The following is a 15,519-nucleotide window of genomic DNA, read 5'->3' as shown; positions in this document are numbered from 1 at the left end:
GTAAGATGTCTTAGCTTTATGGAGGGCTTTTTTTATAGAGCAACAGACTCTTTTTCCAGGCTAAGTGAAGATCTTCTAAATTAGTGAGATGCCATTTCCTCTCCAACTTACGGGTTATCTGCTTTAAGCTGCGAGTTTGAGAGTTATACCACGGAGTCAGGCACTTCTGATTTAAGGCTCTCTTTTTCAGAGGAGCTACAGCATCCAAAGTTGTCTTCAATGAGGATGTAAAACTATTGACGAGATACTCTATCTCACTTACATAGTTTAGGTAGCTACTCTGCCCTGTGTTGGTATATGGCATTAGAAAACATAAAGAAGGAATCATATCCTTAAACCTAGTTACAGCGCTTTCTGAAAGACTTCTAGTGTAATGAAACTTATTCCCCACTGCTGGGTAGTCCATCAGAGTAAATGTAAAAGTTATTAAGAAATGATCAGACAGAAGGGAGTTTTCAGGGAATACTGTTAAGTCTTCAATTTCCATACCATAAGTCAGAACAAGATCTAAGATATGATTAAAGTGGTGGGTGGACTCATTTACATTTTGAGCAAAGCCAATTGAGTCTAATAATAGATTAAATGCAGTGTTGAGGCTGTCATTCTCAGCATCTGTGTGGATGTTAAAATCGCCCACTATAATTATCTTATCTGAGCTAAGCACTAAGTCAGACACAAGGTCTGAAAATTCACAGAGAAACTCACAGTAACGACCAGGTGGACAATAGATAACAACAAATAAAACTGTTTTTTGGGACTTCCAATTTGGATGGACAAGACTAAGAGTCAAGCTTTCAAATGAATTAAAGCTCTGTCTGGGTTTTTGATTAATTAATAAGCTGGAATGGAAGATTGCTGCTAATCCTCCGCGTCGGCCTGTGCTACGAGCGTTCTGGCAGTTAGTGTGACTCGGGGGTGTTGACTCATTTAAAGTAACATGTTCATCCTGCTGTAACCAGGTTTCTGTAAGGCAGAATAAATCAATATGTTGATCAATTATTATATCATTTACTAACAGGGACTTAGATGAGAGGGATCTAATGTTTAATAGACCACATTTAACTGTTTTAGTCTGTGGTGCAGTTGAAGGTGCTATATTATTTTTTCTTTTTGAATTTTTACGCTTAAATAGATTTTTGCTGGTTATTGGTGGTCTGGGGTAATGAGGGGATGGCAGGGGGAGAGAAGCTGCAGAGAGGTGTGTAAGACTACAACTCTGCTTCCTGGTCCCAACACTGGGTAGTCACGGTTTGGAGGATTTAAGAAAATTGTCCAGATTTCTAGAAATGAGAGCTGCTCCATCCAAAGTGGGATGGATGCCGTCTCTCCTAACAAGACCAGGTTTTCCCCAGAAGCTTTGCCAATTATCTATGAAGCCCACCTCATTTTTTGGACACCACTCAGACAGCCAGCAATTCAAGGAGAACATGCGGCTAAACATGTCACTCCCGGTCCGATTGGGGACAGCTAATATATGCTTTATGCAACCCCAATTCCACTGAAGTTGAGACGTTGTGTGAAATGTAAATAAAAACAGAATACAATGATCTGCAAATCCTCTTCAATCTATATTCAATTGAATACACCACAAAGACAAGATATTTGATGTTAAAACTGATAGACATTTTTGTTTTTGTGCAAATATTGGCTCATTTTGAAATGGATGCCTGCAACACATTTAAAAAAAAGCTGGGACAGTGGCAATAAAAAACTGGGAAAGTTGATGAATGCTCAAAGAACACCTGTTTGGAATATTCCACAGGTGAACAGGTTAATTGGAAACAGGTGAGTGTCATGATTGGGTATAAAAGGAGCATCCCCAAAAGGGTCAGCCGTTCACAAGCAAAGATGGGGCGAGGATCACCACTTTGTGAACAACTGCATGAAAAAAAGTCCAATAGTTTAAGAAGAATGTTTCTCAACATTCAATTGCAAGGAATTTAGTGATTTCATCATCTACAGTCCATAACAAAAATCAGAAGATTCAGAGAATCTGGAGAACTTAATACACGTAAGGGGCAAGGCCGAAAACCAACAATGGATGCCCGTGATCATTGTGTAAAGGCTCTTACCGTGTTGGCTCAAGAATACTTCAGAAAACCACTGTCAGTTAACACAGTTCATCGCTACATCTACAAGTGCAAGTTAAAACTCTACCATGCAAAGCGAAAGCCATACATCAACAATATAAGAAACGCCACTGCCTTCTCTGGGCCCAAGCTCATTTGAAATGGACAGACACAAAGTGGAAAAGTGTGCTGTGGTCTGATGAGTCCACATTTCAAATTATTTTTGGAAATCATGGATGTCGTGCCCCTAGACAAAAGAGGAAAAAGACCATCCAGACTGTTACCAGTGCAAAGTTCAAAAAACAGCATCTGTGATGGCATGGGGGTGTGTTAGTGCCCATGGCATGGGCAACTTACACATCTGTGACAGCACCATCAATGCTGAAAGGTACATCCAGGTTTTGGAGCAACACATGCTGCCATCCAAGCAATGTCTTTTTCAGGGACGTCCCTGCTTATTTCTGCAAGACAATGCCAAGCCACGTTCTGCATGTGTTACAACAGCATGGCTTCGCAGTAAAAGAGTGCGGGTACTAGACTGGCCTGCCTGCAGTCCAGACCTGTCGCCCATTGAAAATATGTGGCACATTATGAAGCGCAAAATACGACAACGGAGAGTCCGGACTGTTGAACAACTGAAGTCGTACATCAAGGAAGAATGGGAAAGAATTCCACCTACAAAGCTCCAACAATTAGTGTCCTCAATTCCCAAACGCTTATTGAGTGTTGTTAGAAGGAAACATACCACTGTCCCAGCTTTTTTGAAATGTGTTGCAGACATTCATTTCAAAATGAGCAAATATTTGCACAAAAGCAATAAAGTTTATCAGTTTCAACATTAAATATCTTGTCTTTGTGGTGTATTCAATTGAATATAGGTTGAAGAGGATTTGCAAATCGTATTCTGTTTTTATTTACATTTTACACAATGTCCCAACTTCACTGGAATTGGGGTTGTAGAAAACATTGCACTCATAAATAATACAAATTAGTGAGTGACACGCTCAATATAATAAACATATTGCCTCAAACCATCGATATGATTGTGTATTTAAGTAAGATAGCTGTCCATTTGGCATTTAACTGAACATTACCATTATGTACAGTCAAAAGACCTATGGATTGTTACATGTACCGCTAATATGTTTTAGGAAAGAAGGAAAAAAAAAAAAAAAAAAAAAAAAAAAAATCACACTAACAACATAACCATAATATATAGGTGTACAGGTTAAGTACTATGTAATGTCTTGCACATATACAATGTGTGCATGTGCGACAGTGCACCTACCTGATTTAGTGTCTTCTGCAGGTGTGGCGTGCCCATTCGCTCTGCCAGGTGTCTGTATGCAGGGTGGGACAGGAAGAATTTCCTCTCTGCCGCCAAGGCAGCACGGATGTCTTTCTTTCCATCGATGTCTTTCTGACTGCGGTTAACCACACCAATGTAACCTGCGCAGAAAGGCAGGTTACCGTTTAGCTCCACAAACCAACTGCAGTGGTAACAAGAGAGTACCTTGTAAAACACCAGAAAAACCTTGAGTCAGGAGAATCCTTTCTCACAACATCGTGACATTCATTTTTTCAAATATGAATTTTCAACATCCAGAATCGATATAATTCAAATTCATGTGCTTGTAGACGAGATGGAAATAAGGAAATACTGCATATATTCAGCAGAGGGTGGAATGTACTGTAAACCTGAGTATAATGTGATGTCACCTCAGGTCAAGCAGTCACAAGAAATAAACAAAAGTAAATAACAAAAAAGGCAGACTGGGAGAAATTTCCTTGGAGATTAAATTCAGCACTAATGAATATTTACTTTGAGGACTGGCACACAGAGTGTGCAAAAATTAAGGATGGGGCAAGACTCTCAAAATAAATAAATAAAGTGATATGCATTGTTTCTGAAAATATGATTTCTGATATTTAACTTTTCTCTGTGGTCTAGTGTTACAAAACACAAAACAAATAATTTACAATATATTGTATTATCATATACCTATAAATAATATGCTAATATGATTGGATAAAACACTAAAAATAAATAGCAATACACCCTTGTGATATTTTTCGCGGACCGGTAATATTTTTCATACCACCCGAGTAAAACCCACAAAATGAATGTCGCCTTGGTAATCAGCCAATCCATACATATGTTGTGATGTCACGGCATGTGCGATCCTAAATATTTCAATGTGTAATTTAATACACCCGTTTCTGTTCTATTCAATGACATTATCAATTGAATGTGTTTGTCGTAGATATTTTCAACGTCTTATTACAACTGTTTAGAAATGTTCTATTTAATAAAATTAAAATAAAATATAGATATGTAACAAACCAGCACCAAAGTATCATCATACCCGTCATATCAGGAAGTAAGTGCTGTATCCCTGTCCTACAAAATGCTCCTCAAAAATGATGGTTCAATTCATTCTAAAATCAGTGTTAGGGCCCCTTCACACATAACACGGCTGAAGCCAACTTAGAGCATGAAGGAGAAATTGCATGCCAGTTGGGGAAAAAAAAAAAAAAAAAAATCAGAGCTGCCTCCAACGCCTCACACCTGTCGCTACAATTATTCGTGCACACCAGCACAAATGCTGATATGTATGTACTGATATGTATGTACAGAGATGATCACATGGGGGCCAGACAGCCACGTCTGAGCGCACACAGCAGAGGAAGGCACCTGTCAGCTGATCGCAGCACAGTGACAGCTGGAAATGACTGCTGCACACGTGGCACATTACAAACACATAGTCCATTGCCAGGACAGGTATATAAATAATTCTGACAATACCTACATACACAATTACATAACAAATAACTAAAATGAATGACAGAAACAGTAAGTGACACATTGGTCTAGGTGCTGAATGGGCAGGGGGGCGTAGCCGCCGACAGCAGCTGCTGTTGAGATCTCTGCTCCTGGACATCCCAGCTGGGAAACACATACCGTGTTTTGAAGGACATGAACTTACAACCCATCAGGCGCGTGTCTCTGCCGTCTGCTGACCTCACGTGGAAATACATAAAACATCTTTCGCCTTTGTGCCAGGCTGCAGCGGCCGCACGCAGCACACCTCGGCAGGCTGCAGGCCGGCCCAACCCATGTCAATACATCGTCTAATTTCTCTTTTTTGAAAACATACATTTATCTCCTTGTTGATTTTAAACATTTCACGCTCCTGTTATAAGACAGTGATTGTAGCACAGTGGTAATGTTTCCATCAATTAATCAGAGCTTTTGTAAGCTGCAGGTTCGAATCCCGCAAGTAGCATTTATTTTTTATTTAACTGCAGGTTTCTGTACTGGGTCCCCTTTTATTTATTTTTTTATATCAACCCAGTGATTTGCACTAATTAGAAACCAATATCTACTCTATCAGTGTCCGGCCATTGTATTAATTATTTATATATCCAGCTGGATATAATAAGAGTGTACTGCTTCATTCATGTCATTTCATGACTGTACGTCTGTGACCATGGGTCAAATACAGAGGAACAGCCAGTTCATACTTTTATTGTCCACTCAATAAGAGGAATTCAATAAATTGCAGTGTTTTTTCTTTATGGTGTGTTTTTTTTTTTTTTTTCCTTCACAGCAGAAGCACAATGTGGCGCAACATGTTACAGCTGCTCGCACTGTGTTCGTGCACGTTATTGTCCACTCAATAAGAGGAATTCAATAAATTGCAGTGTTTTTTCTTTATGGTGTGTTTTTTTTTTTTTTTTTCCTTCACAGCAGAAGCACAATGTGGCGCAACATGTTACAGCTGCTCGCACTGTGTTCGTGCACGTGCATGGACAAAACTGAGAGAGAGAGAGAGAGAGAGAGAGAGAGAGAGTTTCCAATTCACCTAACCTGCATGCCTTTCAAAGTGGGATGAAGACGGAGCACCCTGAGGGAACACACACCAACTTCACACAGAAAGGACCAGGCGGGAAGCGATCCCAGGATCTTCTTGCTGTGAGGCAGCAGTTCTAACCACCAAGCCACCATGGCATTCACTTTTGACCAACTGACTTTTAATACATAGATCAATGATTTCCAAAGCTTGGGCCACGGCTCCGTGGTTTTCCATGAAGGAAATGTAGGTGGGAATTAAAAATTAATAAAAAATGTCAGATTTTCAAATTTGTAATGACTTTTAAATTATCCAAAAATATTTATGATTTTTTAAAAAACGTAAATCAGGAATTCAAAACAAAGCCATGGGATTTAAATGATGTGACCCACTGACCTAAATTAACATAACATTTGGAAATACTTCATTTTAGGCTCTTGGATCAATCAAATAATTGTGATTAAAAGTTTGTGGGGACACGTGACCCAATCCCAGATAAGTGGTTGAAGATGAGTGAGTGTGAGTTTGTGTGGAAAGCTTGTGATGGCTGATAGAGATTACAAATCACAATATGTCTTGAAAGTAATGTTAACCTCATGAGGATCTCCTTTAAAATTCACAAATCCATCACACTGTTTGCGTGTGTGTGCGTGAACGCGTTCTCACCCCTGCGAAGTGGCAGCAGTTTGTTTTCCAGGATGTCTCGTGAGTCTGTCCCCTCGTCCATCAGGTCCAGCTTGGTGATTACGCCAATGGTCCGTAGTCCTATAAAGGTGTACATTTACCCATATATTCATATAATTGTGTGATGTGACCATTTCAGACAGTCCTGCTCAGAGTTCTTGGCAAACCTGAATTTTTCATTCATTCAGTCATTCATTCATTTTCTGCCTCTTGTCCGGGTCCATGTCACGGTGGCAGTAGACCAAGAAGTAGACCTATCCTTGGCTAAGTCCTCTAACACTTCCTGGGGGATCCCAAGGTGTTCCCAAGCCAGCTGGGAAATATAATCATTCCAGCATGTCCCAGATCTTGACCGGGGCCTCCTCCCAGTTGGACATGCATGTAAGACCTCGATAGGGAGACGACCGGAGGCATCTTCACTAGATGCCTGAAGCATCTCAGCTGGCTCCTTTCAATGTGAAGAAGCAGCAGCTCTACTTAGACCTTTTGGAGGGCATACCGCCCTCCAAAAGCATGCTATTGTATTATTATTGGTTTTCTTTTTGTAAAATTAAAGGAAAGGTTATCATATGTTGTGATACATCAGATTCGAGGATGCCTCACCACTTATCATCCCAACATGGCCTGTTGTCTCCTGTCTGGCTGACAGACAACATCAAATGACCTTACTGTGGCTCATCTGCAATAAATTTGTGTAGAATTATGTACTGTCCGATGGGTAGGCAAACGTGCAAAATTATTAAAGAAGTGTCAGCACCTCCATTCCAAGCAGAGGTTCTTTGCAAACTTGGAGCAGCGCATAGTTCCGACCAACTGCCAGTTCATATGTATAGGATGGAGTGAATCAAGACCTCAAGTGGAAGCAGCTCATTTTAATTGCAACTCTCTTTGGATATTCAATCCTACAAATCTAATAATGAGACTATATGAGTGCACGAGTGGCTGAAGTGATAGCATGACGCAGCTTGCAGAGTCACCAGGTTTGAGTCCCAAGTGAAATCAGAGGAAAATTTGCAGGGTGTCTGGGGGGGCATAGGCCCCCAGGAGCTGGGGTCTCGGGCCCCGTGGGATCCCAGAAATCAAATGAATTTTTTTATCTAATGATACAATTTCAGCATCTCCTGGAACAAAAAGTCTCAAAATTAGTGCATATTTAAATGACCCTGTATTCAACTTTTCATTTGAACTGTCAATGATCATGTTGAAATAACAGAATATGACATGGAAGCAGGACCTGGAATGATTTTATTTTTAATTCTAAACCAAATTATGCATTAACACAGAACAATTAAACTACATGAAATTCATGAAGACTGAAAAGACTGTTACAGCATTTCAAAAACCACAGCTAAAGCTTGTCGAATATTTTGAAAATCGTGGTAAAATATCAATAACATACATTATAGTAAAAAACAAACCAACCAAAAAAAAAACAAAAAAAAAACACATTCTTGTGTAAATTCTTGTAAATCCAGTGTATTTTTCCCATGAAAAAAGTCTACATTAATAAAACCTCATTTACATTCTTGTGGAAATTCATGTAAATCCATTCAAATAATTTTTCCCCAATGAAAGAAAGTCAAGATTAATGAAAAAAAATAAATAAATCACATAATCTTGTCTAAAACCCTGTTTGAACGGCATAATGTTTATTTTCCAGAGAGAGAAAAATCCTTACCGTGTTTCCTGATGGCACAGTCGCTTTTTCTGTTTCATCTGTGTTGATGAAGCTAGCGACAATTCCACAGATTTTTGTCCTTATCAAACTTTTTCAAACCGTCTTTCTCGCCATCTTCTCTCTGTCCAACGCCGGTCCGTGACACAGACATTCTGCACAAGTCTTCTTTTAAAAACTTTAGAGCTCTAAAGGTTTGTGATGTCCACATGCTACGTTTAGCTTAAGCTTCACACAGGAGCCGCACAGCGTCGCCGCTGCAAGCAACCAGTCTCCCTTTATGACAACTGTCGCAACAGCCAGGCTTTTTTCTCCTTGAAACTCCGGGGATCCGAGGACACTGATTTGTTTACTGATCAGTGTCCGCGGACCACCGCGGTCTTATAAAACTTGCACGATGTCATAAAAAAAGAACACTTTGCGATAGACATTTTAAAAACTCAGTGACGATCACAATTACAGAGTTAAACACTAACACCCCCCCCCCCCCCAAATGATGAAATCCGCGGAATTTCACAGATCCGTGGCGTTTTCACAGCCTTGTGGGTGACCTTTCCTGCACATCCCCCATCACCTCCAGTTCTCTTTCAAATAAAAAGTGAGCCCTGTATAGGCCATGAGGCCAATCAGACTGTTGCTCATCTCCGAATTCTGTAATGTGAAGCCAACAACAGTCTACAGCTCCCCCTGGATGGACACCAGTATGATGCAGGTTACTTCCCCAGCAAAGGTGGGTACCCATTTACAGCTTGGTGGACAGAGGCAATGCAGATTAAATATCCCTGATATAAACAGGTAGCATGAGCAGGATTCAAACCCAGGTCTACACACTGGCAGGACAGCTCAAATACAGACTAAAAATGAAAAGGCCTTTAAAAAGAGAAAATAATCAGTCTTAATTATTCTAATGAACTGGTTTCTACTGCCAATGAAAGAAGTGAACTGGGTCCAATATAGCAAAACTAATTATCCTTGTATCAGATTAGAGTAAAAACAATTACTTTCTGAAAAAAAAGTTTAACATTAAGTGCACACATTAAATGACTACACACACACACACACACACACAGCTGTGCCTACCCTGAGGGTCTACTTCCTTGGCTATCTTGAGTGCATCAGAGTTAGCCAAGTCAGTATTGCCTGGGGTGACCGCCAGGATCAGGCAGCTTTCCTTGGTGATGAACTGTAGAATCATGTCCCTGATTTGGTGCTCAATGTCTGGAGGCTGGTCTCCCACGGCCACTTTGGTCATCCCCGGCAGGTCAATTAGCGTCAGATTCAGCACTGAGAGACATTGATGGTGGAAGAAGTGCAAATCAGACAGAGGAATGAAAAGATCAGCAACAAAAAAGGTGTGCCAGTGTTTCTGTGCATTACCATTCGGGGAGTAGACTCTGAGATTAATGGGAATTGGGGAGATGCCCTTGTTGGATCCAGTCAGCCGGTCGGTCTCCGCTTCAATCTCCACACGGACCTCATCAAAGTCCACAAACTTACGGCCTTTACAGTGCAAAAACTCTGCATACTCTACAAGGATACATTTTAGAGAACAGACAAGGAAGACAGCGATTGGTGTGAGGTATGGAAGCATTTTTCTAATGCAGATGAGTGGATTACATCAGTGGTTCCCAATCCTGGTCCTTGGGATCCATATTATTACATATTTTCCATTTGTCCCTTATCTATTTAGACCAGATCAGATCAGTTAAGTGTGTTCAGCCAATAAACCGCTGGTTCAACAACGGAACATACCTGGTTTGGCTCTTTATGTGCAATAAGAGCAGCAAGAATTAGACAGTGCACAATGCCATGGGCCCCACAGACCAGGATTGGGAAACACACTCAATTACACACGTTTTGCAGATTCACTAACTGACTGAATCCATTCATTTGATGCTTGCCCTGATAATCACAGACAACAACTCTGAGACCACCCTGCCCAGCCTCCATATAATGTGGAGTTTGGCCAGGAAAGGGTCCGGTGTAAAATGTGTGCCAAATCAAGAATGCAGATCCACCTCCGTTCTGCTGTGGCAACTCAGAGTGTAAACAAGGAAGAAGCCAAGAGGTACTTACAGTAGCCCTGAGGGGTTAGATGAGGTTATTAGTATTTGGGGATGTTTTGTCCATACTTTTTATACTAAGCTCTTAAGAACTACATCTTTGTGGAACTGAATGGAGAAATGTTCATATTTACATTATGGGTACTTAACATGGAGTAGATCAGGGGTTGCCAAGTCTGCTCCTTTTGATCACCTGCCCTGTATGTATCCCAATTCTCACTGCTTCACCCATTACTATTTAAGTCAGGTGTGCTTAGCCAATCAAGAGCTAGGAAACACCAGTCTCAACGAATCACTTGTGGTTGGATGACAGAGAAATGGAAAAAACAATGCAAGGAAGGTGCCCTCCAAGAGCAGTGTTGTGGCCCCTGGAATCAGAATCAAATATATTGCCAAGTTCTCACATACAAGAAATTTGATCTGGTGTTATTGGTGCATAACAACAATAATAAACTAGGACTGCAAGCAGTCATATGCAGGCCCTCGTTCCGTGAGGGCCCGTATATGACTTAATTTGGTAAGTTTTTGAGCATGGGAAAAAGCTGAAATTTGGATTTGAAAAGTGTAAATAATAATAATAATAATGATAAACAGAGCAATTACAATAGGGTTCTCGTAGGACGTTGTCCTACTCGGGACCTAAAAAGACAAGAAAAAAAAAATTCTATAAGAAGTAAACAGTCAAAATTATGTTCAGTGTTAAATAAATATAACGTAGTGGAATGGGGCTGTGCAAAAAGCATATGATTGGTGTACAGATATACAGTACATTTCAGTGCAGGGACGTGTATTAGATTTTGTTCTTTTTCTTTTTTAACCCTCTGGAGTCATTTCACATGGAGACACGCCAAAGTCACATGACCAAATTAAACAGTCCTCCCATCAAATCCCCCACACTCTGAGTTTCCGTTTGAATGTGTGTTGAAAATGCGGACTTCAAACTATATACCAGTTTTCAACAGTAGTGGGCACAGATAACCAAAAAGTTAGCTTCAATAACCACAAATCCACTAACTGAAAAGTTAACTTTTAGAACATTAAATTGCTAAACTGCTAAAAAAATTTAGCAGACATTACGGCTAACTGTTAATTTTTAGTATTGACTCGGCACACTGTCAGCTACTCATAAGCCAGTTTTGAGTTTAAGTACCGCAGGGGCTTCTGAGTAAATCCAAATGTGACCACAAACCCAAAACAAACAAAGAGACAGAGCTTCTGTCTTTATGCACCCTGCCAGCTGCTGCAAAAAACGTCTCACTTACCTTTCACATACAACAATGCAGACAGTGGCAGACGAGAAAATGCAAGGCACTTCTCACTCACAGTTTCATTTATAAATTAAACCAGAGTGGTCATTTCTTACTGAACTTCTGTGCTAGTCATGGACTGTCCATAATGAAGACCATGCTCCAACTTAAGGATGCTCATAAGGGTACATTGTACCAGAACACCCTAGACCGAAGGTCGATGATCGATTTTGTGATCATATTATCTGATCTGAGGACGCATTTTCTGGACATTCAGGTGACGAGAAGGCAGAGCTATTAACTGATCATCTGGTGGCGAGTTGGATCAGAAAGTGGAGGAGGACTTTGGACAGACCAGGTAAGCCCAAACAGATAGTGCGGGTTAACTGGGAACGTCTAGAGGAGGATAACAAAATGCTGAAGGTCTTATGTGTCTCAAGGACGGCAACCCTCAAACACCGTGGTGGACAACGGTGGTCATGGAAGCTGTCCGATTGAAGAAGAAGTCCACCCGGGACAGGTTATCTCCAAGGACTCTGGAGGCAGTTGCATGGTACTAACAAGCCCAAAGGGTGGCAGCCTCTGCTGTGAAGGAGGCAAAGCAGGGGGTGTGGGAGAACTTTGGTGCAATCATGTTGAAGGACTTTTGGTTGGCACCAAGGTGCTTCTGGAGAACCGTGAAACACCTCAGGGGAGGAAAATGGGGAACCATCCAAGCTGTATACAGTAAGGATGGGAATCTGTTAACCTCAACTGAGGAGGTAATCGGTTGCTAGAAGGAACACTTTGAGAAACTACTACATCACACTGGAGCACCCTCAGTAGTACAGAAGTCTACTCCAGGGTGCTGGAAAGGAGAGTTCAGCAGATTGTTGAAGCTCAGATTAAAGAGGAACAATGTGGGTTCCATCTTGGCCATGGAACAACTTACCAGCACTTCACTCTCACAAGGATTCTGGAGGGAGGCTGGGAGTATGTCCATCCAGTCTACATGCGGGTACTCCTGGAGATACTGTGGGAGGTGCTGCAGGAGTATGGACTGAGGGGGTCCCTTCTCAGGGCCATCTAATCTCTGTAATCACAAAGCAAGAGCTGCATTCTGGTTCTTGGCAGTAAGTCAGACTTGTTTCTTGTGGGTTCTCCGCCAGGGCTGCACCTAGTCACCAATCCTGTTTGTGATATTCATGGACAGGATATCGAGGCATAGTCAGTGGGAGGAGGGTTTCCAATTTGGTGTGTTCAGGGTCTCATCGCTGCTTTTTGAAGATGATGTGGTCCCGTTAGCAGCATCGGACTGTGACCTCCAGCACTCACTGGGTTGGTTTGCAGCCAAGTGTGAAGCGGCTGGGATGAAGATCAGCACCTCTAAATCGGAGGCCATGGTTCTCAGCAGGAAACCGATGGATTGCCTACTAAGGGTAGGGAATGAGGTCTTGCCCCAAGTGAAGGAGTTTAAGTACCTTGGGGTCTTGTTCACAAGTGAAGGGACAATGGAGTGTGAGATTGACCAGAGAATTGGTGCAGCAGGGACGGTATTCCATTTGCCATGCCATACTGTGTAAAGAAAAGGGAGCTGAACCAAAAGGTGAAGGTCTCAACCTACCAGTCAATCTTCATTGCTACTCTCACCTATGGTCATGAGGGTTGGGTCATAAACAGAAAAATTGCTGGTTCCAGCGGCTGAAATGGGTTCAGTACAGTTCACCGTTTTTATTTGAGCAACAAATTTACATGATTGTAAGCAGACATTAGGTAAGATAGATACATGATGCCCAAAAGGAGTAGGCTGAAACGAAGCTTATAAACACCTACACCCTCAGGAGGGTGGCCCTTAGAGATAAAGCATCGGTCCCACTGAATAATAAGCCATGAAGAATGACCTACGCATGGGTGTGTCAGCGATTATTCAAAGAATGATCCACATTTAAGCTATCACTTATCTTCAACTAAGGCGGCTCTATGTGGCTCTGTGTACCTCACATGTGCCAGGTATCAGCCTCTAGCGAGGCACGACTGACCCATCATTTGAGACCTGTGCAGCCTGGAATGGCTCGTGTTGCCACATACGATCCACATCAAGCCACATATGATCCATGTAGCGTCATGTAACGCAACGTTGGTGCATGTTTAGGTATGGGTTTGGTCCAACCCTCCACCCCTCCCACACATGGTCCCTTTAAAGTGTGGGCTTTCATGTCAAAGTATCCATTCAAGATGTTGTCACATTTTTTAAACACAGTCCAAAAATAGACGCTCTAATACAGTCTGGCCGGTGTGCACCGTGTGTCAGGCTGCTGTTCACCTGTATTCCAGAGTCATTAAATGCACCAGAACCGAACCACAGGTTCCTGGACAGCTGCCTCTGCGCTTCCTCTCACTGGCTTTATTTCTTTTGACACCGTAATCCAACTTTTAACTGTGTGTTCATCTGTTAATGTCTCCAAAATTGCTCTTTTGCGCACGCTGCTGTTCTGCATTCCTGGACAGTCGCCTCTGTGTTTCTTCTCGCTGGCTTTATTTGTCCTGCAGCTTTAAACAGTCATTTTCACACTGCGATTCAACTTTTACCTTTGTGTTTGCCTGTTACTGTCTGCAAAATCACTCTTTTGCGAGCTGGTGTTCTGCCTAAATGCTCGTTTTAAGCTCGTCATTGCACCAGTGCGCACATACAACGGAGCTCCTGATCCATTAACAAGATATTAAATCTATCATAGACATACTTTTACAGCTGATTATATAGAAGTAATGAACCTGCAACTTTTTTACCAAGCCATTACAATAAAAACATTACAAATAATTACCCTTTTTAAGATTTCCAAATATGTTCACCTCAGTGCACGAGAGACAGAGGGGAAAAAAGGTCCTCTGCGATTCCAAAGTGATTAGAGGTGTTTTCAACATCCAACCTCTGACAGAAAATGCTTAATCCACTACAAAATAATAATTTTATATACAACGTCCGACACACAGAGCAGGTGGAATTGTGTTTGCAAGAGGACTGAGCCTGTCCAGAAATAGCCTCTCCGGTCCCTCATAGCTGCCAGGCGCTGAGATAATGGGCTTTTACAGCCTCGTCCTTACCACAAACATGCCTCTAAAATACTCGATTGTCCTCGTACTACCTCTTACACAAACTGCCCCATGCTGTTGTTGCTAAATTTTGAATTTCTTGAAATTGGTGCCACGGTCAGAGATGAGCCTTGTTAGCCAAATATTCTGCCTCTAAGAGCCTCTCAGAGCAACTATTCTCCTACGAATGTTGAATAACTCCTCTCGTACCGAAATTAAAAAACATGATGCCTGGCTCATTATTCACTGTTCATTATTTGGTGGGACCAGGGCTTAAGTTGAGGAGCTCGGAGTAGAACCACTGCTCCTTCGTGTTGAAAGGAGCCAGCTAAGATGGTTTGGGCATCTGATAAGGATGTCTCCTGGGTGCCTCCCAAGGGAGGTGTTCCAGGCACCTCCAGTTGGGAGGAGACCCCCGGGGAAGACCCATGACTAGGTGGAGAGATTATATCTCCACAATCGCCTGATAATGCCTCAGTATCCACCAGTCAGATGTGGTTAATGTGGCCTGGCTGAGGGGAAGTTTGGGGTCCCCTACTGGAGCTGTTGCCCCCATGACCTGATCCCGGATAAGCAGTTGAAGATGTATGAAAATATGTATGTATGTGTGTATATTATCGTGTATAAATACATTATTTTAAACCAGTGGCAGTAGCAGGCATTGTTAAATCCTGTCTGCTTAAATGTCTCACCAACAAGGTTATGGCCGAAACAAATCCATATCCAATCCCCACAGACCTTCAAAACAGAACTTTTAAATACCCTAATATAAAATACAACACTGCTGTAGACTTCAAATTCTGTATTTATATTTCTTTAAAAATTGTAGTTTTATGTAGATGTATAATTTTCAGTGAT

General features: G+C 41.6%; 1 protein-coding gene across 5 annotated transcripts in view; it reads right to left on the bottom strand.

Moving 5' to 3' along the window:
• LOC117525655 (dynamin-2-like) overlaps positions 1 to 15,519 on the bottom strand; it is a 138,618-nt gene that overhangs the window by 96,175 nt on the left and 26,924 nt on the right. For all 5 annotated transcript variants that reach the window (XM_034187569.1, XM_034187567.1, XM_034187566.1 and 2 more), the window contains exons 3-6: positions 9,660 to 9,809; positions 9,363 to 9,566; positions 6,590 to 6,688; positions 3,358 to 3,518 (exon numbers count right to left, since the gene is read on the bottom strand). In XM_034187569.1, the coding sequence (XP_034043460.1) occupies positions 3,358 to 3,518; positions 6,590 to 6,688; positions 9,363 to 9,566; positions 9,660 to 9,809 (614 nt within the window). The remainder of the gene's footprint in view (positions 1 to 3,357; positions 3,519 to 6,589; positions 6,689 to 9,362; positions 9,567 to 9,659; positions 9,810 to 15,519) is intronic.

The sequence above is a fragment of the Thalassophryne amazonica genome, chromosome 15 (genome assembly GCF_902500255.1).
Source record: "Thalassophryne amazonica chromosome 15, fThaAma1.1, whole genome shotgun sequence".
NCBI lineage: Eukaryota > Metazoa > Chordata > Actinopteri > Batrachoidiformes > Batrachoididae > Thalassophryne > Thalassophryne amazonica.
This window is presented reverse-complemented; position numbering and strand designations above follow the sequence as displayed.